Source organism: Trachinotus anak, unplaced genomic scaffold, assembly GCF_046630095.1.
Source record: "Trachinotus anak isolate AG129_WGS33_773 ecotype Australia unplaced genomic scaffold, CSIRO_AGI_Tana_v1 ptg000015l, whole genome shotgun sequence".
Lineage (NCBI taxonomy): Eukaryota > Metazoa > Chordata > Actinopteri > Carangiformes > Carangidae > Trachinotus > Trachinotus anak.
Genome location: NW_027273866.1, coordinates 4,263,727 through 4,288,013, shown reverse-complemented (window position 1 = coordinate 4,288,013; position 24,287 = coordinate 4,263,727). Strand labels below are relative to the sequence as shown.

Sequence of the window (24,287 nt, the reverse complement as noted above, 5' to 3'; positions counted from 1 at the left end):
GTTTGCTTCAGCCAGATGGACCATCCGGGTGGTAAATTCTGATAAAGCCACAAGGAAACCACAAACGCTGCAGCAGCTGAATGAAACCTTTGTTGCTAGACTATAAAACTAATCATTACATCTGTTCCCGCGCTGTGCCCGATTTTAAACTGGAATGTTGTGTATGTTTCTAAATGAATGACCTGTGTGTGTCTGTTTTTTTTCCCACTCTAGTTAGTTAATTGGTGATTAAATATTGTGGCTGACATGCATTTTTTTTAAACTTTCAGTTACTGTAAAACGTATTAAAAGCTTCACCCTAGATTTTTAGAATTTTACACGCTGAGGAAAGACGGGTGCAAAAACACTGCAGTTTCCCATGAAGTCTAACATATAATTTCCATCCAGTGGAAATGATTCCTTGGAGGTTGAAAGACGGCACTGAAATCCTTGAAGCAGAGAGAGGTGACTGGTCTACCCTGGTCACATGTTCTCTCTCTCTCTCGCTCGCTCTCTCTCTCTCTCTCTCTCTCACATTCCCTTAGTCTTTTGCAACACTCCTCATCTCTCTGGCTCACTCCTTCCCTCCTACTCTCTGTGTGTCTCAGTCTTACTGTATGTCTGCTCTGTTGGCGTAGCGGCTCTTTAAAACAGGATGTGAACAAGGGGGAGAAGGTTGCGTTTGCCTCAGCATTGGCCAGCATGTGTACCGCACTCTCCTCTCAGGCTGACAGTTCCCCCTCTCCTCCATAATCTCTCCCCTTTATACCTGCTTTCATCCTTTGCTTGAGGACTTTGCTGTCTTCTCCAGCAACATGTATTCCCTGGACGATTTTGGGTAAGGAAAAAAGCGACTCCTCATCATCACCTCTCCCTCTGTCTTTCTTAGTTTTTGTGCTTGGGGCTTGTGTGAGTAAAACTGGCTTTGGAGTGTGTGGTAATGATGTTGCTCCTTCTCTCTCTAGTGTTCCCGTTTAAAGCCTGGCTCAGCTTTCCGACCGCAGAATCTGTGTGTTTCTTCTAACAGCGTTTGCAGGACTGTTGTTGTATTTCTCTCTGTGTGTGTGTGTACCTCTCAGCCATATTGTTCCAGCTTTACATGCTGTTGAATAATGCAACTGGCTTGAGTTGGAGAGAAAGCGAGGAAAAATAGGAGAGGAAAGTCTCCTCTAGGAGTTGCTGACTTTTCTTGTCTGTCTCTTTCTTTCCATCCGTGTGTGTGTGTGTGTGTGTGTGTGTGTGTGTGTGTGTGTGTGTGTGTTTTCTCTGTAGCCAGCTGTTAGCCTGATTGGTTACCCTTTAGCAATCTGTCATTGGTTCAGTTTTTTTTTTTTTCCTGGGAAGAAGGAATGAGTTTCTCGCTGTCTGTCAGTGTGTCCGCTCAGCTGCTCTCGCTCGTTCACAAGATTGATCCCATCTGACTCGTTGCGTGTGTGTGTCTGTGTGTGTGTGAGAAGGACAGGAAGAAAGGGATAGAGAGCGTTAATCTCTGAATGGCTGAATGAGTGGGACTATCAAAAGCCAGATGATACAAGCATAAAGGGGTCTCTGTATAATATGGCCCTGGCAGATTACAGCGGGGTATGGTGATTTGTTAAAGCTCAAATACAGATGTGGAGCAGATAACACCAGAGGTTTACGCTTGACGGCATGCACTCGAGTAATCTACTGTAAACTAGAGTACATCAGAGGGACAACCTCGCTGCTTCTCCCTCACAGTATGTTCATTATTTATGAGGCTCTGCTCATATTAAGGCCACAGGTTTATGTAGTTCTACACTGACTGGGAGAATCACAGAATGATATCAGATATGAACAGGCTAATGTTCAGTCTGTCATCTTGTGTTCCCCGTGTATCTGTCTGATACACATCCTAGGAAGTATTTTCTCCAAACGGAAGCAGTGTTTCCCTTTAAGGATCAGGATTAGTGAGAGGAGAGGAGCGGAGGAGAGGTGGGGGAGGGGTGGTAGTGAAGTGGGGGGGGGGGGTTGTTATCCATATTGTACTATATGTGGCAATTAGCCTGAGGGCCAACTGGCATCTACTGAGATATGTAATGAATAAGTGATGTCATTACGGGGGTCAGTATGCTGATTACCACTTTCTGTAAATATGCCACCTATAAATTACCTCCTTGTATTAAGACAATGACGTCTAATCAACCCTCCATCAAAGTGTCATTCAATAAATGATGACACTATACATCAGTATATAACCAGTATTGTGATATGAGACTAGAGGAGTCTTTCCTGGCTGAGCCATCATAACCACATTAGTTCTAATATATTTGTCAGCCCCTCTGATTTTAGATGAAATATTTCAGGAAAGCAGAAAATTGTGACGTTTTTGTCCTCATACCCTCATAATGTGACCTGATGGAAGTTGGCAGGCTTTTTTTTTTTTTTTTGTGGTTCTTTCACAGTTTATGATTTGACACATGCGTCAGTAAGACTTTCTGCAGGTTTGTATTAACCTCCTAAAATAATAGACACCCCCAACGTACTATTACATTGTCAAGATTGAGGAATTTAAAAAATGTAATCACACCAGGTATGAGCTTTCAAGTCAATCATTTAACAGCCATAAGGGCAATCTTAACAATACAACTGAGAAATGTGTTTAAATGTGTTTGGTTTGTAACACAAGGTAATACATTTTGGAGTACATCCACTCTATGCCTTAGTCTTAAAAACTGACTGTGTTACTGTGATGCAGTTTTAGTTTAAGGGAGTTTTTTGGGGGGGAAAATGTTCTGTAAAGGCTTCCTGAGAAAAATGTCAGATACGCAGTGCTGTTGCAGTTGTGTGTACATTTCTGTTTGGCATCTCAACAGCTGACACAAAACACCATCAGAGCCAGAAAAAACATCAAGAACATTTTATTAGCTTCCATTGGGATTGGTGTGTATTTTCAGGAGGTGTGGAGTATCTCTCAGGAAGTTATATCTTAGAGAAACAAGCTAGACAAAGTTGAGAGCTCTTGAATTTTCATCTCCTCTGATGTTGTATTTATTCTGTTTTAAGTACCAATGTCTGTCTGTTATTTTGTTACATCATATTACCCATGACCTAAATTGTAGCTGTAAATGGTGAAAATCATTTAATAACTGAATAAATTTCAAGTATACTGCATCAAATATACCATTTAAGCTGCAAATATTTTTAGACGTATCTCTTACTCACTGCCCTGGGTCATGGAGAAAACACAGGAGTCACATCCTCATTTTATCACCACATGTTAGATGCTGGATGTGATCACTTGCCCTGGAGCAGTTTACCGTTGTCTGTAGTCATTACATAAATGTGAGTGCGCAGACGGTGTTCCCCCCTCAGGGCACGACACAGCCTCGCTCGTCACAGATCGAGCTAGTTAACATTTGCCCGACCTGTCACAGAAGTGTCCTGCGGTCCAGCTGGACACTCTGAGCCACAGACGAGCCAGTGGTAATTCTACTTGGCACAGGCGTCACAGAGAGCCCCGAAAAAACTGACCCGCTGTAGAGTGGCGCCCGGCTCAGCCAATCCCTGCTGACTGTGACCCTCATTTAACCAATCACAAGTGGCATTTACTGATGCCCAGTGCCCAGTCACATCCCCCCGGCGGTGTGACTCTGTGTTGTTTGTGTAGTTTGCTGTCAGTACGACATATGAGGTCAGCTTCAACCATTAGAGTGGAGGCCAGTGAACCACAGAGGTCAAAGTTCAAAGCCTAATATGCTGTCATACTCACACTGGAGTACTGTCAGTCCTGAAATTGCTGTGTGTGTGTGTGTGTGTGTGTGTGGGAGAGAGAGAGAGACAGAGAGACAGAGAGAGAGAATTTCTTCATGTCAATGCATGAGTTGATAATAGCCTGACAGATACTGGATTTTAAAGGCTGATATTTGGGAGTGTAAAGAATCTAATATCGATAAATTGGCCAGGTGTAATTTTTTTACATAAACAATAGATACAGATCCCTTAGATTTGTATATTTCTTTTAAGATACATACTATGTGGTACATTTAAACCCGTCACCATGGGAGACACTGTCTCTAAAATACCACAAACATGTTGTGGCATTTCCTGTTACTTATTTGCCGCCATATTCACCAATACCAATATATTTTCTGGTAGCTAATATCAGGTGATGTATTAGTCTAGCTCTAGTTTAAATACATGTGGAATGCACCCTGAATAAAGCCCCTCCCCCCCACTCCCCTCCCCCCAGGCAGCGATCAGGCTGATGACTGGCGAACTGCCCCTAGAGTGCATCAAATTCTGATTGAGCGTTAGTTAGTCAATTACTCAGTGGATGTTAATGGACATTTAGCACACACACCTCTTCCAGTTAATGTGTGTTGTACATGTCGGTGTACATTCACCCACTACGTCTGTAGTGGCAGAGGGCATCCCAGTCAATAGGTGCCAACCACAGTATGGACCACTCTGCTTCATACTGGGCAGCTATGGCAACAGCAGGATGGAGTCGAGGGGGAGGTTCAACAGCAGCAACCCCAACAACACCCCACCCCAGACGTACACATAAATACACTTACTAAACTGTAGTGTGTGTGTGTATGGGGGGGGAGTGGAAGCTAGTTGAGACGGATATGAGGTAATCTCCCTTGGGTTAACAATATGACAATAGCACAGGGGTTCAGTGACACACACACACACACAAGCACACGCTCATCTGTTATGCGGTCAGACAGCAGGCTGATCAATGACTTCATCTCTGCCAGGCTGTCCGTCAGTCATCTCTTTGTTCATCACAGTGGATGCAGCGGCACAAGAATTCAGAGCTGGTGGAAGTTTTTACTCTTATTTGATTTTTAGGTGGATGTTTTTGGTTTTTGTTCAGCCGTCACTCTTTATTTCACATGCTCTTCGCAAGAGGATTAAACTGCCTTTAATGAGTTACTGTTTTAAGCTAATGGAGCAGCACAAGAGGGAGTTTGTGTCATAAACTGCTGCTGCTGTTGTTTTTCTTTTTTACCAAAATGGACATACATCGGCTTCAAGTGCTGCGGTACTGCCTCCCTCAGAGTGTCAGTGACTCAGGATTGTTTTACAGCCACATCGCTGCCAGGTTTGTACCGACACTTTGTTTGGCAGTGTGTGTGCGTGTGTGTGATCGTTTTTACTTCCAGTACATGTCAGTGATGAGTGACAAAAGTTCAATGTCAAAGGCGGAAAGTAAACTGAAAACACAGAGAAATGAAAACATTTTTGGGTGATAGTCGTGATTCAGATTTTGTTCACTTGACACTGTTTAGTCAACAGGGTTCGATTATTTTGTTTGTGTTTTGATATTCCAGCAGCACAGACGGGCAAATCTATCCCTGCTGTATTTTTAATCAGAGCTAAAATACTAATCTGTAATCTTGATCTGGCCTCAACAAACTGTCATTTAGACACAGAATTGGAACACCGATTGGATTTGGATTAGTTATTGTGTGCAAATAATTTGATTTGGCACAAAACTGCAAACAAAACAACACTTTTGTTCGTGTCTAGTCGATAAAAGTGTCTTGAAGAAGTTTTGACTCTGATCTGTTTCGATGATCCTCTGTTTTTTTTTTTTTTTTCTTTCCTCCCGCCTGGTCGCATCTTTTCAGTCAAAGCCAGTGATTCTGCCAGAGGAGATGCAGGCCACAGAGTGAACACTACAACGAGCATCTTCTCTATTCTGAGCAGTGCACAGCCTCGCATAGGGCGTCTCAGAATAGCAGAGCTCTGTAAAGGCTCCATACATGTTTAATTCACACAAGTATTGAAGACAGCGTTGCTTCTGGCTAAAATGGCAACCTTCTGGGCCAGTGCCCTTCTCTTTTTCTCTCTCTATCTTCTACTGAGAGAGGGGAGGATGGAGGGAAGGGAAAATGGAGAGAGAGGGGAGGGAGGTTTTGTCACTGCTGCTGTCCCAGATGAGAAGTGTAGAATCAAACAGCTTGGTTGGGTGTCTTATTATCATGAGGGAGAGGAAGAAGAGAGGGGTGGGGGTTGGGGATTGGGGTGAGGGGTGGGTTGATTTTAAAAAAAAAAAAAAAAAAAAAAAGGACAATGAGGTTTTGTGTGTACAGTATATACAGCTGCTGCTTAAAACTGACCTGGATCATTCAGTGTGTAGGACACAAGGACCTGCCTGGACATGAGTCAGATACAAACAATTACACTAAATTTAAATGTTGCATTCACTTGAATTTTTCTCGAAGAGGGCTTTATAGTGTGTTCAATATTTCCCACTATTCTTAGTCCCTTGATTTGGATTACAAAGAACAGGAAAAAGCTCAGTACGAGCAACAGCAGAGGGATTCCTCCTCAGGGATGGACAGACATGCAATAGATGTCATAGTGAGAGGGGGTACCATGGAACATACACATTAACATTTTTGGATGTACATAACATTTGATTTTTATATGGTTTTTACATCAGTATGATGACTTTTCTTAATTCGTTACATATTTTATTAACTCAATTCGACAAAAACAGACATTTCTGTCCTGTTACTTTATCCATAAACATTTTCCAAACTGTTATAAATTACAATATAACAAGATTAGAATATAAAATTGCATATAATGTAAAAGGATTTTAATGCCCACTCCTCATCCAGAGTAGAAACAAGTCATAGTAGTAGAATTACAATATGGAGAATCAGGATGACAATATTAATTGGATAAAATACATAACATATAACATTTCAGTAAGTAAATATGAAGTTAATATGGATATAGCTGACCCTTTTGTCATGTTTTGTGTTTTTTTTTTTTGGTTTTTTTTTTTTTTGATTAAATGAACAATTTTTCACATTCTTATGTTATTCTGATGCCAGCAGAGCTCAGAGTGTGGAGCTATTAACACTTCATTCCTACAAACAGTATGCGCTGCAGTGAACGGCAATACATGCAAATTATACAGTCAAGGAAATACAGAATATAGGTCATGCATTCAGTCCCACTGTGATGTGCGCGAATTAAAAGTAGCAGCGCTGCAAACTGATACATCACGGATTCAAACTGAGCTTTTTGCACACAACAACCGGGACATTTAGCTAAGAACATAAGCACATTAATGTGGTTTGCATTAATGCCATTAAGACCGCAGCACTCAGCTCTCTCTCTCTCTCTCTCTCTCTCTCTCTCTCTCTCTCTCTTGCTCTCTCTCTCTATCCCCATTTGGGGCTTAATTGTAGCCCATTCTGGACTATTGCACTATACTTTGTGTATCAGCAGCGCAGGGGTTAGATAAACACACCATGGTACAGTGCTCACAATCTGGACACACTATGGATCAGGGACACTGAGGCTTTGACACTGTATAGATTATGAGACTCTGAACTGCTGTGGGCCAGTACATAACAGTCTTGTTGTTAGTGGAACTATGATGCATTAGTAGAGGAGATTGAGACATTTTTATACCATCAAAGCTTAGTTTTAAAGTCTTAAAATCCTCATTATTATGGTCTAAGTCACGATTACGATGAAAGGTCTCATACATATTCATACATACGGTAGAAAGACAAATGCAGAATTTGGCTGAATATGACAGAAAAATAGGCCTTTGGAGTAGTTTCAGTAAAAAGTGCAACTCTGCATCTTTTTATTGAGTATTGGCAGCTGGAAATCTGCAGAGTGAGTTGGTACTGTATTTAACATGCAGTAAGTGGTTTTGCCTTGTGGCAGTACTGCAATTGACGCATTGTCGATTAAAACATCAAAAACAAAAACGCTCATTTCTGTATGGTAAATATGTCACTCAGCATTTCTCCCCTGATCTGGATCAGCTTGAGACTTAATAAAATGAAGGTTTTTGAGGAAGGAAAGTAAAAATCTTCTGGTTTAGGGTAAGACGGCTCAGTCTGACGCTGTGTGCATGTTTATGGCTGATTTGTTCTTGCATAACATTTGACAGGCTACGTCATATTAATTAATTATAGCTAATGCTATGATGATCGTACTGTGGTGCTTGGTAGCTGTCAATCATAAGTTTGATACATGGTACAGCAGCTTTGAATGGATGGATCACTATTGTTTACAATGTTTTTTACATGTCGTAAAGTCCGATTTGTTGTTTGACGGCCTGCCCCAGGGCGGGGGAGGGTGGCGCTGTCTATAGTTAAGCTAAAATTTATTGGATGAAAATAAGAACAGGAACAAAGGAGCCAAACTCTAAAAAGCAGAGGTTCAGGTACAAGCTTCAAAAATATAGAAACCTACTAACAATTTTATTAATAGAAATAATGATCAGAAGAATAGAAAATAAATAAGATGTTTTTCTCTGATTGTCTGCACAGTCTGCATATTATTGTGGATACACTCACTTTCTGACTATAAAATAATCTCTGTACAGTGCCATACCTTGCAGAAAAAGCTGAAAAAGGCTCTAATTTCTCTGCCACCTTTCAGTGAGTACTGGCCTCAATCTGGCCAATCCTATGAAAATTGTCTGGCTCCACCACTGCAATCAGGAATCAGTCCCCACCCCAACCATAAAACTGCAAACTGTATTTTTTACACTGGTTTTTGTACCGATTAAATAAATGATATGACATGTTAAATAGTGAGTTTTAGAGGTGCTGCCAGGCAGATCCTGTTAACTTCAGACAGAGCCTGGTTTGCCATTTCCTGCTGTTTTCAGTTTTTATGCTATGCTTACTGGCTCCAGCTACATATTTACCATACAGACAAAGACAGGATTATGTAATCAATCTTCTCATCTAACCCTCTGCAAGAAAGCGGATAAGTGTATTTCCCAAAATGTAACTGTACCTTTTTAAAAGCTGAAATGATGAAAGCATAACAATATTATTTATTTAAGATCATCTTCCAGGTTGCCAATAGCTATCAGGGTTGAATTTTTTAAGTTCAAATAGCAGATTTAATTGCATTTGGCAAGGCTAAATAATCCATCACATTGAACACCACAGTAAGTCTGTAAGGATCATGTTTAAAATGTTATTTTTCACTCCGTTTTCTTCTGCAGGACGCAGCTAGTGACACTGCAAGGTCTTTGTTTTAAGAGAACTATTGTGCCAGCAGCTTTGTAAGGCTGTACTTTGGCACAGCACTGTTTTTTTTTTTTTATCAAAATGCTAAAGCCTGCATGGCAACATTCTCACAATGACAATGCTAACATGGCTGGTGTTCAGAAAGCATGTTTACCATGTTCACTATCTTAGTAGTAATAATAATAATAATAATAAAAATAATAATAATAATAATAATTTTACCAGATGATAACACTAGAAAAAATGTTGAGGGCTTACCAGTTTTTACACTTGATCCTGGGTGGAACATAAACATTTCATGGCATGTACTAATACTCTATAATTGTTGAGATATTTCAGTCTGGATGACACAGGTGGACTGACATACATCCAACATAACTGAGGACATACAAGAATTTAATTTGACAGGCATGACAAAATGTAGATAACAAAAGGACTAGAACAATAACAACTCTCTCTCTATATATATGGTTATATTTGACTTTTCTTCAGTTTTAATTACGGTGTTCCTTATAGTGTAGCAGCAGCGTTACATCACATTTCTACAATCCCTGAAATCTGGCATCTTATCACACATCTCGCTGTTCCTTTCAGATAAGGTAGCTGTGCTTCGTTTGCTCACTTACAAATCACCAGGCTTCACACTGTTTCTCAGCAATAAAGTTGGTGTGTGCTGTTTTTAGTTCCCGCAGGCCTCCTTCCCTCCGTGTGCCTGTGAACAGTACTTTCCCCGTGGAGCAGATTAGAGGTCTTGTATGAGAGTTAAGTCCTGGTTAATTTAGATTTAAGACTGCAGTGAGGTAATGAGCTGCCTGCTAGGCTCTGTCTGTAATCCAGTCAGTCAAACAGACCTCTTCCCTTGGTCAGCTGGACCCCCACACCCACCCAAACACACACACAGGCATCCATACTGTAAATGTATACACCCCCACCCATGCTATACATGGGCGGTGGCTGTGCCTTGCCCTAAAATGCCCAGTGAACCCTGGAGGCTTTAATCCTCATGGTGAGCATAATAATAACAGACAACTAACTGAATCCATACGCAGTAACCAATCTGTGTGTGTCTGTTCCTGCTGCCCTGAGCTGGCCCTTCACTAAAAATATCACTGGCTGTTATTTTGGGTGTATGCACAGTATGGGTACCATAATGTACTGTGCGTGGGTGTATAATTATGTATTTCTGTTCCTGTTTGAAAGAAGAGTTGCAGCACGTCACAACATAGAGCAGCGTTGAAGTAGCGTTTGAAGAATGGCAGAGCAGTGTTTTCTGTTTCACAGTCGTCTGGTGAGTTCTTTGGCCTGTCCACATCTCTCCCTCTGTCCAGCATAAACACAAACAGGATGGATAATTTAGAACATGCTTATTTTACAGATTAAAGTGTATTAAGTTGGTGTAGACATAGTTCGGAGTCTCTCACCACTCGAAACAAACATATTTCAGATATAGTATATTCCCCAGCTAAGATAACCCCTGTCTACCAGGAGAACCCTGAATTGATTTATAAACCCTCCCTGACACTGACTGTACGTCTCTATTAGCATACAGTGCAAACCTTCTTTGCATTAAACAGTGTAATAATCACTCCTGCTGCACAGGAAGCCTCCCTGGGCGCTTTCTTCGTTCTCAGCTGGTCTTCGTTGTGCAGGAGGTTGTGATTTTTCATGGTGGTTAATTAGCATGAAATGAACTGATTAATTGGATAAATCAAGTTGTAACCAGCTGTGCAGCTCAACTGCTGCACCCTTAAGATGCGGCAAGCAATCAGGGGTAATTATTTGGATTTTCTGTTTGTTTTCATTAAACTGTCTGGGCTCCTTTCATTATTTGAGGCATCAGTTTAGCCTTTATGAGCCAGTTGAGCATTAACAGAAAGATAAAAGACCGGGGGCACAGAGATGCCCCCGAGTCTCGTAACATGGCATATTCCATTCACCACCTGTATTCAGATTCTGTCCCAAAAGGCCTCGGGAAAGCTTCTCTTCTGCTTTTATCCAGTTTGTAAATGAAACTGTTAGATTAGCCTAGTTTAGCTGTGTGTCTGTTGGATGAAGTAGCAGCTGTGGTAGAAAAATGCAGCTTCTCATACACTGTGGGTGTGTAATTATCCTTGCATTAATTCTTGAAAATGAGTTATGGCAACAGTACCTTTGTCTGAGCTTTACTGCTGCTGGTGCCACAGGTGCAAGCAGGAAATGGACTGGTCATTTGATAACTTCACAAAAACTATGAACTAAGCACACAGAAATGTCAGGGCAACCTGGTGGCCCACAGGTTAAAGTTTCAAAGAATGAATGTCCCCAGTCGAAGTCCATATAGTAACCTTCATTGCGCTTAATTTCCCATCTCTCTCTCCCCTCATCTTCTCTGTCAAAACAGTCAAGCCATAAAATGCCCTGGAAAATATTATTAAAAGGAATACAGAAATGGCAGTGTGTAGTTTATACAATCAGCCATCCAACTTTGGAAAGTAGTTGGTTATGTCTGAGTAGAGCTGCTACATGACCACATAAACATCCTGTAGTCGAGCTAAGCTAGGCTAACTGCACTATTACGGAAATTCTCCAAAAACAGAACTTTCTTGAGGACTCATCATGGCTTTGTCGTGTCATACAGTGCTACACTGCTTTTGTATCCATGGGTCATCATTAGTGTATCTTTGCTGACGGCGTACTTGTGTGAAGCTTTAGCCTTTGGTAGTGTTTTTAACATTTAGTTTCATGGCAGAAACAAAGGCCCGACAAATCTGAGCTGCTGCCATGAGTCGGCCGTGCGGGGTCGTGTTCAATGGCTCATCATTTGTTCGGGTCTGTTCGGGGGCCTTCCACTGTGAACCAGCAGGATGAAACAATTACCCCAACAACAAAAGTTAATTGCCATGATAACAGAAGCTCTGCCCTCGGGCGCTACCCAGAGAGGACGCCTCGTACACCCCACCACCCTGACCTACTCCCACAGTTTGCCAAGGAAACACTTTCCCAGCCTAAATACATCCAGTGACCTAATCATGAAGCTGCTGAATCTCACAGAAGCACGAATGTACTGTTCCTAATATGTACACACAACCTATCATGTATACACTGTTGTTTACTGGACTGGATCAGATTCAGGCATAAGGAAAAAACACAGTCATGACACTCAAAGTGTGCATGTATAGGGTTTATTTGGAGGGGAGGGGGGGGGGGGGGCAGCAAGAGGGGGCACATATGTCTAACCATGTGTGCAGGGAAGTGCTTTGCTTAATTCAAAAGCCTGGGAACGTGGCCTCCTTTTCACCACTTGCCTATGAGGCTTATTTGACATGAGGAAGCGCTCAGTGTGGCAGAAGCCCTCCTATCCTCTTCGCTCTTGTTTTTTCTCTCTGCTGTCTATTCATCTCTTTCTCACCCTGCGCTCTGCACTCCTTGTCCTCTTTCTTCTCGCCCTTCTCAGGCTGCCTTTTGAGGTGAATATTATTCAGCCTCTACTGAGAAAATCTTCTTAGTCCAGCAAAAACAAGGTGAAATGCTCAGACAGGAGCTGTTGGCCAAATCAAGTTGATCCTTTTTTCCAGGAAAGAACCAACCTAGTACTTCACATTCAGAGTACATGTGTTTTATCTGCACCAACACAAATATATTGTCAGCTAATGGCAAAAAAGAGTTTTGGGTGACGGACCTTCAAAACAACATGTTAAATATTTGTGCTGGTCTCATTACCCTGTCAAGGTGGTGTCAGAGAGGTAAAGTATTTCTTTTTTTATTCATGAGCTGTTAGTGGGGAAGTGCTTATGCATATTTAAAGATGGAGTATGTAGAATACACAGGAGGGAAAATACCAGCAGGCTTAAAGCCTCAGAGGACAGGAAACTGCCCAAATGATCAGTCAGCTGTAGGTCATAGAAGTGCTCTGAACCGCTGTATAAAACTGCACAGAGTGGTTGATCAATATTTTTATACTGAAAAGGGATGGCATGGCTACTTGTATTTTAAAGGCTTGCTCGTAGTGATAAACCCACAGAGAAATATAACCTGAATTAGCATGTTAGCATCTTTTACATCATTGTTTTTGCTTTTCCAACACAACTTTTCTCTGTTGTTTCACCTTCATCACTCTCACAATGTTATTTTTAGCTATTTGCACAGCACCAACAGCTGACAAAGTTAGCAGCTAGCTAGCAAGTGAACACAGTGGAGCATTTAGTAGCTAAAGAGACAAATGTTCCTATCAGGAGTTGAGAGCAGAAACGGAGATAAAGGGAATATTGGACTTTTTACCTGGTGGCCAGAAACACAGCATTAGCAAATGAATGCTAATGTCGCTCCACACACATGTTAGCAACTATTTGCTAACATGTTAGCCATAATGACTTCATAAGGTAGTAATGTTTTGTAATGTTGTGTTTACTGTTTATAAGTAAAAAAATCAGTTACTGCAGTTTTTAATGATCAGAATAGGGATTAATTTCTGTATCATCTCCCACTGACATCAACTTGTTTTATTTTACTCTACATAATATCTTGCTTATTAACTTTGTCACTTAAATTTTTATTCTTTTCAATTCAGATAAAAAAAAAAATAAAAATGTTTACTATTATTTCAGTTTGACGTTCAGTTGTTCCTGTTTTGCGTTTTCTGCTCTGAACATCAGTTTGATTCATCACGTTACGTTAATGTCACTGATTGTGGTTTTTAGCAAGCTGACCTTTTTCAGATTTTGCCGTATCGCCTGTGCTGCCTTCAACACAAACAGTCACTGTGTTCTGTGCCTCTCCTCATCTTTCTACTCAGTCACACTTTTTTTGTGGCTGAAAATCCAAGTAACAAGTATTTGAGCAAAATGGGGCCTCTGGATTTTCTTGTTGGTAGCTGTGATGTTAAGCAGCTATCATGTGCCTCTCTGTGCTTTGTCTCATCTCTGTCATGTGATCTCGAGAGAATATGCCCCCTTTAGTAACGACATCACACACAGAAGCATTTAACACATTGTCACTTTTTTTTTTTTTTTCACTGAAATTAGCTGAGCTGCTCTGTGAAGGTCTCGTTAAGTGCTCATGCAAAGGAACTAATGACACTTTCTAAGTCAGATCATCCTCCTCTTTTGCTTTTTTTGTTCATCATCTCATGATGTGTTGATTGAGCAACATGTTGTGTGAAAAGAAGGAGTGGACGAGACGTCCGCTTTATTTCTGACTGCTCGAAGAGAACTGAAACCGTCAGCATCAGGCTCGAGGCACTCCATCCCTCTGGCCCAAACTGCTCCAGAAATAGGGCCTGTTTTTGTAAGAGGATCCATCGCAGAGATGCAGCCACCTCCCCCCTTCTTTTCCCAGTGAGACTCTGGTGGTCTGTGGGGTCTCTGAAGTGGAGAGAAGTGTCTGTTATGTGATTAGAGAGTCTGTTTAACTTATTTAGAGATGTAAGAAACATGATGTCTGTAGTTATCCCTCATGGTTTTGCATTTAGGAGACAAGCTTCTCCCCAAATTTAGAGGCAGTGAACTCTTCACTTTGCTGTATCCTCCTCCCTGGCTTATCAGTGATGAAATGCATTATATTTTCCACTGAAAAGGACAATTATTGTTTTTTTTGTTTTTCTTCATCTGGATATATTAATAGTAAGATAAAATTTGAGGTTAAGGTTGAATTTTTGCCTTTGTATCAGAGCTGATTTTATATGGAGCGAGGTGTCCGGTTTGGATCCTGTGCTATGTTTGAGTGTATTTGAGGAACTTCACATTCAGATCTGCTTGTGTTAATGACAGATGTATTTCCTGTTTGATTTCGAAGTTCCTGTTTTTCCATAGATGCAGGATATTTATTGTGTAACCCTTTTCCAGCCTCCCGCATCTCACTTTTGTTTTACTTCTGTCTGCTTGCAACATCCAAACATGAGACTAAGCCAAGCCACCTCTTTGATTCTGTGGTTGAACTATAAGCCAAATGTCTGTGAGTTGGAAACATTGCGTGAATGATTTGTGTTTGGATATCTTTGATTGGATATTGCTGCTGGTTAACTTGACAACAGTTGTGCAGTGGTGGAGTGATGGATATTTGACAGACGGAGGGTGGTTGTAATCCTGGCACTTTCTGCTGGAATTTGTCTGTCAAACAAGCTTAAAAGGCTTCTCCCTTAGGAACAAGGTGATGTCCTGTCACTGTGCCGTTTATGCTGAGACTTTCTAATATTGTTGCATTAAGGTAAAGATCCATATACAGCTGTCATGTGTGAATCAATGATTTTTAGATAAAAGACTTCACCTGGAAAAGAAAATATGTTGATATCCAGCTGTTTTGTTGAATTAAGGACATATAACAGGTTACAAATTCCTTACTATATATTTTCAGGGAAATTCAACCAAAATGCACATTATTATTATGCAAGAGTAAGTATTTCAAATGTTCAAATACCAACATTAGGACGAGTCTGTGTTACTCCCTTAAAGCCTATCTCATCACTGCAGTGTTATTTGAGGCAGTTTGCAGATGATGGCAGGAAAGTGAGAGGAAACCGTCTGAGACCAAACCATGTATTGGTGCAATCCGGGGGGGGAGGCATCTCTCAGGTGTCACGCTGTCTTCCTCCGACAGAGCAGCACATTGAACGGGTGTGGGGGGGTGGTCACATGTTGGCATTTAAATGTTACTAGCGTCCTGAGGGCCTTGGAAAAAAATCCTAGCTCAACCTTGTGTGGGGTAATTTACATATCTGTTTCCTCATTTTTATCATTCATGCAGTTTTGTTTTTTTTTTGTTAATGTAATTGTGCTAAATAGCTAGGGGTATAAAATTACACTGTGTAATCTAATTCTTTTCAGGCGTTTTTCAGTAGTTTAGATAATAGAACAATTCATCATACTTTAGGTTCCTGACACCATTTCTGGCTTTTTTTATACTCTTACTTTGTTTTATTACTCATACTCTTTCTTTTGTTTTGTTTTATTCAGTATTATTCTGTTTGGCCTGGCTCATTTAGAGAGGTTTCCGATCCCCTGTGTATCAATCTAAAGTCTCAATAATTATTGTTCTGCAAGATTTAATGTAATAATGGATTTAAAATGTGACTTTAGGCAGAATCTTGTGCACTTAGTTATCTTTATTGAAAATATATCAAATCACAAGAAAATTGTAACAGTTAATATGAAATTTTGAATTTTAAAGCTGCAAGTTGATTTATCGATTAGTCAGTTGAAGGAAAATTAATCAGCAACTATTTTGATAATCAATTCATCTTTAATATTTTTCTAGCAAAAATGCCAGGTGACAGTGGGTTCCAGCTTCTTAAACGTGAGGATTTGCTGCTTTTCTTTGATATATTTGATATTGAATTAAATATAATATATATAATATTAAATGTTGGTCAGACCAATCAAGAAATTTGAAGATGTTGCCTTGAGTGTGATGCTCTGACGGGTGTTTTTCATCACTTTCTGGCATTTCATAGATTAAATGATCAATTGTTATTCAAGAAAATAAGCAGCAAATAATAAAAGCCATTTTAAGCTGAAGCCCTAGAAAAGCTTGTGTTGCACACTTACTCCACACTCACGTACTCCAGCTCTTATTCCAGCTGACTTTATTTAGTTTGGCTTTATTTTCTTTCATGTCATCTTCATATGATTATATACACCTCCGTGCAGATTCTGTGGCGCTGTAATGCACTGACTGTCAGCGAGCACATCAACAATGCTCGTTGGGTTTCTTTTCTTGGCCCTTGCACCTTCAGATTGCTAATGTGCCAGAGAGTCGGCCCCTGAGGTGTTGAAAGTGAAAATTAGAGAAGCATTTAGTCACTTCACATGTTCTGCTGGTTAACGTCACCTATGCCACGTTCACGTCACCTCTGCACTATTTTAACACCTTCACGCACATATGGCACTAAGGTTACAACAGTTGTCACATATAACACATATGGCTCGTTATCAGCTTTTATAAACTCAAGCCGGATCTCTTGAAAGTGGTAATTTTGTGATGTGATTTGTGATACGATGAAGCCACATGAGCCAATTGGGTCTTTTTAGTGGTTAAATGCTTCCTCGTATCCGTGCGTGTGTGCGTGTGTGTGTGTGTGTGTGTGATGTGTGACTTTACATTTGCTTTTTATCAAATGAGTCTCCAGCTGGTGATACACTTGCTGATCAAACACTTGCGTTTTTAACACACTGTATCATTACCCAACACATCACAGACACACACACCCTTCTGTGCTGATGCCTGTACACATTTTTTCATGTGCTGTAATGATGCAACCACGCCACCGTAAAGACCAAAGGGGGAAAAGGGAATTTACCAGGGTTGAGTTTTAGGTTTGAGGTCTTGTTTATAGCTTTTAAAAAGGGCAACCCACACTCTCCTCAGTATGCACAAGCTGTCAGATTCCTGCAGTGGCAGCATGTTACTCCCAAAGTGGTAACTTGTAACTGCAGAAAGGTGTGGCTCCCCAAAGACCACTCAGCTAAACAGATAATTACACAGTAACTCTGTTTTTATTGGTTATAATTTATTGACCACCATCACATTTAACAGTGTGAGGAGTAACCGTGCAGTGAAGCATCTCGATAATCCATTATTCTCTACCATTTAGAGAGCCCAGTCCTGCCCACTTTCCAGTTATTTTCTGTTCCATTAGCTTTCATAGCTCAACTTGGTTTCTCGTAAAGGACTTCTTTTCTCATTATTCTATTTCAAAATCTAAAACATCACATACTGAGGTTGAGATTTTGGGCTTCTGTGGGTTTTGAAATCTGGGCTTCTGTGGCAAAGGGTGAGGTCAGAACATTGCTTCTTTTCACTCATAGAAGATTTGATAGACTGTGGAGATATTTTCCCTTTTTTACTTCACTGAATCTATTATCCTGCACCAGGTCTAAATATAGCACAGTGCACGACTTCTGTTTTGCAATCTTCTTAAGCCAAGGCAAATGAAATGTATTGTTGTTGAATGAAGACAAAATTATTAGCAGTTCTTGTTAAAATCACTAAATTCCCACATATGACAGATGAAAGAACTACATCGATTGGCTCTCTATATTTGTTTTCTCCACATCAAACAGAATAATGTTAACATATACTTTTCCGTCTTTCTTTCTGCAGTGAACAGAGTATCTGCCAGGCGCGGGCCTCTGTGATGGTCTACGATGATGCCAGTAAGAAGTGGGTGCCCATCAAGCCTGGGCAGCAGGGCTTCAGTCGCATCAACATCTACCACAACACTGCCAACAACACCTTCAGAGTGGTGGGCGTCAAACTGCAGGACCAGCAGGTGAGAGACTCAGATGCATGTTCACAGATCACAAATCTGTGATGCTTAGTGGTTTCCAGGATTGATGAATTTTGTGATCAACCATTATTGTAGTTTACTGTTTTTATTATTTTTCTCTCAAACCACCTGCTCATCTGATCCTCTTCACCTAGTGGTTTCCTACATTTCCCATAATGACTTTTGGGGACCCCTTGTGAACATATACAGTACGTGGTGCTTATGCCACGTTCGTGTCATACATGTCATATGAGATGGATGTTAGAGATGGGAAAGATTCCCTCTTTAACCTGAGAGCATCATCAAGACAGTTGTATGACCCCATAGTGGCTTGTGTGAGGATTAAAATACTCCATATTTGTTTTGTTTTCAGGCGCAACTCAAGTGGGATATACTGGAGCATTCAGAAAAATTTCCTAGTCATAATTACAACTTGGAAGTTGGTGTAAATGCTATTCACAAGTCAAAAAACCCGTAATCATAATAGCTCTGATATAACATGAAGGCACCATCAGCAATAGCAAAATGAGTGAGAGTTTTAACAGTTTTTCCAGTTGAGACAAATTAGCAGCTGTGCCCTTACTCGAAATGCAAAATCTTTGAGGTGATATTATAATTTATGCCTCTTTAGGGGTTTGTCACTGCAGAAAATTGTGTTTCTTCCTCTTATGTCATGTATTTAGTCAAAGTGATTGTTGAATGTGCGACATGATGACCTCAGAGTAAACCCGATCTCTTTGACGGACAGACTCCAGAACATGTTGCCAGTTGTTTATGATTGAGACAGCTGGATGTTGCTAGCAAAGTCAACATTTTGTCATTTATCCACAAGAAAAAGAAAATGATACCATTATTGTAGTTTGAGTTTGTCCTTATTGTACATTTTCTGTTGTGGGTTTTTTTTTATTTTTTATTTGGCATGCTCAGATCACTGGTTCTATAGAGGTTAGAAAATCGTGCAGTGACGTAGAGAGGCGCTGGAATCAAGTCTCCAAGCAGCTGGTAAAATGTGGGGGAGAGAACGAGCAAGAATCTCCTTCCACTCCTTCAACACCAGCTGTTGATGAACATTGAGTGAAATACTTGATCAACAGTTGTCCACACTTAACTGGCATGTCTTCCTTTGTGATTTGCACATTATCAAATCTGCATAACATTTTAATTCACAGCTTCCTTGTCTTTCGTCCATTGAAGGTGGTGATTAACTACTCCATAGTGAAGGGCCTGAAATACAATCAGGCTACTCCGACCTTCCATCAGTGGCGTGACGCTCGCCAAGTCTATGGGCTGAACTTTGCCAGTAAGGAGGAGGCCACCACCTTCTCCAACGCCATGTTGTTCGCCCTCAATGTCCTCAGCTCACCTGACAGCGGAGGTAAGGATTCATGATATGTGGAATAAATGCATCTTATCATTATTTTAAACTATCCTACTAAAAATGCACTCACCACTTCACTCGGAGCGTCGATGTCCTGATTTGTATTTGACTGCCTGGCAGGCCATCCGGCTATTCTAAGACATTTTCTGAATGTTTCAGTGAGTCACGTTGAACAGTTCATCTCCACAGAGAAATGGGGGATGGAAGTTTTTGAATCGTTAGCTAGAGTTGGAAAGCTGCTGATGTTTTCCAGTGGAGCTTTAGATGGATTTCGGTTCAAATTACAACCGACTGTCTTCAGTTGTCATCTGTGATCAATTGAAATCTATTTTTGCTCTCAAAAGAATGTCAGGTAACCACAATCAAATAATCCACATAAGGGTGACTGCATAGACACAGTTTAATGGATATTTTCTCATCCAACCCTACTGTTTTAAACAGTACATTTTAATATCTACAGCAGAAGCATGTTGAAGATGAAAGAGAAGACAACATTCGAGCAATACAGGATAATCTGAATTGTTAATTATACTGTATGTCCACATTTTGCAAGCTGCGATGTTCAAAGCCTATGAAGTGTTACCACTAAACTAAGCTGTACCACCCCCTACTGGTAAATAATATGTACTGCAGCTACACACTGCACACTGAACCAAACAATAACAATAGTGTCAGGGGGTGGTGGGTTGCTGAGGGGAAATTTGTCAAATTCTCCTCATTTTAAGATTCACTTTTGTATCTTCACCCTCACTGGACAGCTGATAGTATAGAGTTGGAATGGAAATGAGTGGGTGGTTTGACATGCATCAAAGCTGGAATCAAGCCAGGGACATTGCGGTTACATGGTTTGCATCCAAGCCAGGACACCTCATATTGTGCCTATTTAAAGGGTCACTGTTACATTATTTACCACAGGTTTTCAAAGTAAAGCATAATAACTGTGCATAGCTGGGAAGCAGTATTGTTAAAGACATGTGGTCAGATCAGCAGATATGTGGTTTTCCTACATGGACAGTGAGAGTGTATTTGAAGTCAAACTCACACCTACTCTTCGTTTACTAAATAGACTCTGACCAGCTCTGGTTACGAGCTACTTATAATCTGCGTGTGAGAATATCTGTGAGTGTTTAACTGCGGTGTCATCCCATCCCGTCCTTGTGACTCTCCTATTGGTGGCTAAAATATCCCATATGGAGCCTCAGTGTCGTACCCCACCATGCTCACATGGCAGCCCTCCTTTTTTTGGGTGCATTTGGATGTGGGATCATGGGCCTCGTCATGCCGAGCAAAAGTGTCTCCGCTCATGGTAAACACCTCGTCACTCACTGCACCACGTTGTTCACGCAGTTTCTTGTTGAAAGAAGTCTCATTTATTCTCTAGTACACTGGGTGCTTTAGGAAAGTTCCCCACTATGCTGACTCCAGAGATTTCACCTGGTGTCCTCAGGCGGGTTTCTTCAGCCATCATCATCCTCAGTAAGTGCTGTGCTGTAGAGAAGTATGTCCACTGGCCATGCATGTTTTCCATGGTAACAGGCTGCTTGGCAAATGGAGGGAAGTTGAGCTTCAGCCATTTCCTCACTATGAAAAGGAGACAGAGAGGGTTTGTTTGGAGGTGCTGCTGAACTACTGTAGCTACTGTCAGTCTGTCAAAGCACTGCGTTCCCCTCATTTCTGGACATGACATTGTAAACATCAGAGCTGAAATTATTAGTAAATTAATTAATTAGATGTTTCGTTAATCAGCAGAAAAACTCTGATAAGTGAATAATCATAGTAGTCATTTTTCAAGCAAAAACAGTGAAATAAATTCCTAATATTCTCTGGTTGCAGCTGCTTAAATGAGAGGATTTGCTGCTTTTCTTTGACCTAGATCTTTGTAAACGGAGTATCTTTGAGTTTTGGAATTTTGGTTGTACAAAACAAGATGTTTGAAGACATCACCTTGGGCTATGGGAAGCATTTACGGGTGTTTCTTTGCTTTTTTTTTTTTTTTTTTTTTACCTTCAAAAGACTAAATAATGAAATGATTCATTGAAAAAAGCAATCAGTGGATTGATCGATAATGAAAATAATCCTTAGATGCAACCCTAAAACATCTTTGTCGCTTCTCCTTCTACACAAACAGCGAGAACAACACGAGGCTGTTAATTAATTTCGAACATTTTCTTTTTAAAGAGAAATTGGCCTGTGACTAAGACAACAGCGTCCTCTGATAAAAAATGTTTTTTAGATTTATTGCACACATCTGCCAGGATGGGAGGACAGTCTGAAAATGCTTTGTAGAGCTTAACAACTATCTGTTCAGACGAGGAGACTAAAATGATGTGATGTAGTGAACTAATGGCATTTTGTGCTTAAGTTACTGAGACAGATCATCCTAAACTGGAAGCTCTCAACACTGATTTGGGGAAAACATCAGGTAATAATTCAGAAGAGTGCAAACCAGAATAAGTCTAATAAAAGACAGAGACATGTAATTCTAAAGTGAAGGTGGGGAATTGATTGTGTCTGTGTCTGTTTCAGTCTCAGGCTGATGTTTGTAACTCATTATCTTTTAATGTAGTGAACGACTGGCAGCGTACAATCGGGAGGAATAATTGATTTTTGAACTCACATTCGCACACACTCGCAGTGGTCTCCTGAGTGTAGAATAAAATGCTTACAAGTCTGATCAGGCCCTCACGTCCCCTGGGCTTCCTGTTCTTCCTTGACCTTCACCGTGGCAACAGTCAGAGCTGTATACCATGCACTAAAAAACAAATATGCATGGATACATATGCAAAAGAGCCCAACACGGGGTGACAATTGTCTCCTTCACATCTACCTCATTAATGTCTGCAGAAAGATGGAGAAGTGTTGATGAAAAGCCTCGGATTATGTTTAAAAACTGAATCCCTGAAGTCTAATCTGATACATACTGTAGTTGTGGGAAGGTGGAGCAGATAGACAGCAGGTGGATGCAGCATCTAATATTTTCAAGGTATCTGTAGCTTCATATAGATATAGAGTCTCTGCAAGAAAACGTTGTCATGGGGCATTTCTACTTTCACTTTCCTCTTAGCATCTTATTCACAGTGACCTGAAAGTTTATTCTAGATCAGCAGTGCCGCTCTAAAATGCCTAATTAGGCCTGATCTAAGAAAACTGTTCTTTACTTCAGTATCCTGTATTTTTGCAGAGAGAGAGAGAGAGAGAGAGAGAGTGAGAGAGAGTGTCTTTGTTTTTAATCATCAGAATATTTGCTAAATTTAATCTGCAGCTTTGCCAGCGGAGCACATAATTACCATGAGCTAACAAGCAGAGTTCAGGGGAGTGTGAGGGAGTGAGGGAAACAAGACGTCTTCAAGGCATCGCTTCTTTACTCTGCAGCACAACAAAAGAAATCCACCAACCAGGGCATCCATGGCAGAATAAACTGAAGCTTGTCATTATCAGCAAGTGAAACCTGCATTTTCCAAACCTATTCACTTACTGCCTGATGACAGTAAAAAATGAAAAAATGACAGGATTAAAATGACAATATAGAGAAACAAAATTACAGTAGATAATATACATAACAACACTTTTATAAGTAGGCTACATTTTTCTTATTATTAGTCAGCAAAGCACTTTTAATAGCACTAATTAGTAAGAAAGATGTCATCAGAAAAAGTGGGGTTGACTGATTTGACTGACTGAGGTTTGATGGTATATGATAGTAAGTAAATATTAAAGGTTATAAGTTAAAGTGTTTCAGGCAAAAGCATCATATATTAATGGAGAGCTCTTGTATTGCTCTAGCTGAAAGTCAGAAGGACACATTTCATACAAAATACAAAAGACTCAAGTGAAAGCTCTACATTGAATTTAGTTTTAAAAAATCCGCACAGAGTAGTTAAAATCAGGACCATCACTTTCAGTCCTCGGTACGATCCACGCCTTCAAACTGCAGCTCTGCCTCATATTGACAGCCCCCCCCCCACCGCCCCGCCCGCCAACCTCGTGCTCCAGACACAACGAACGGAAATAACACCCGTGGGTGTTCTTCATGTCACGGTGGGCACAGAAGTTTAATGACTGGTATTCTGGTGATATGTGATAAGTGCCCTCCCTGATGCTCCCCGTTAATAGCCACCCCAGAATTGGTGGGGAGGTGGGTGGGTGGGGGGGGGTTCTGAAGATTGACTGTAGTTGGTCAACAAGCGAAGTGCTAAACTGAGATTGTCATGTGACTGCTGTTGATTATTTAACATTCAGCACCAGCTGTTAACCTGTTCCCTGTGTTGAGGTTGTGTTGACATAGTGACTTAAACACTGATAAATCATCTTTTATTGAAAGGATTTAAAGGATCACCCTACCCCCGTGTCTTTCTGTTCTCATAAACCCATTAGCCTATGTTCAATATGCTTTGATTTGTTTGTTTTGGGAGCTATTTTATATTCGCATAGTGTTTTCCTGTGATATTCTCAGCACTGCTGTTTATTCCACTCTCTTAGGTTGTGTTCCTGCTGTGGTTTACAGTTGAGATTCCTGTGGCTGGCAACATGTTGAGCAAATTACATTATAAACAGCTTGTTGGCTCTCGGGGGCAAAGTCACAGTACCTCACATGATGCCTGCTGCTGTGTGTTCATTCAGTAAACACAGCTTCTCTTCCTGTCCTTACCACTGGGACTATTTTGTTTAAGAATGACTATAATTTTTAGGACTTGTCTCC

General features: G+C 40.7%; 1 protein-coding gene across 6 annotated transcripts in view; it reads left to right on the top strand.

The window, feature by feature from the left end:
* The window catches only part of evla (Enah/Vasp-like a), a 38,653-nt gene that overhangs the window by 5,091 nt on the left and 9,275 nt on the right, over positions 1-24,287 (top strand). For 2 of the 6 annotated variants that reach the window (XM_071499049.1, XM_071499046.1), the window contains exons 2-3: positions 18,045-18,213; positions 19,405-19,585. In XM_071499049.1, the coding sequence (XP_071355150.1) occupies positions 18,045-18,213; positions 19,405-19,585 (350 nt within the window). Of the gene's footprint in view, positions 1-550; positions 818-4,861; positions 5,051-18,044; positions 18,214-19,404; positions 19,586-20,832; positions 21,065-24,287 lie in introns of those variants that run through there. The other 4 variants (XM_071499048.1, XM_071499045.1, XM_071499050.1 and 1 more) reach the window with 4 other exon arrangements.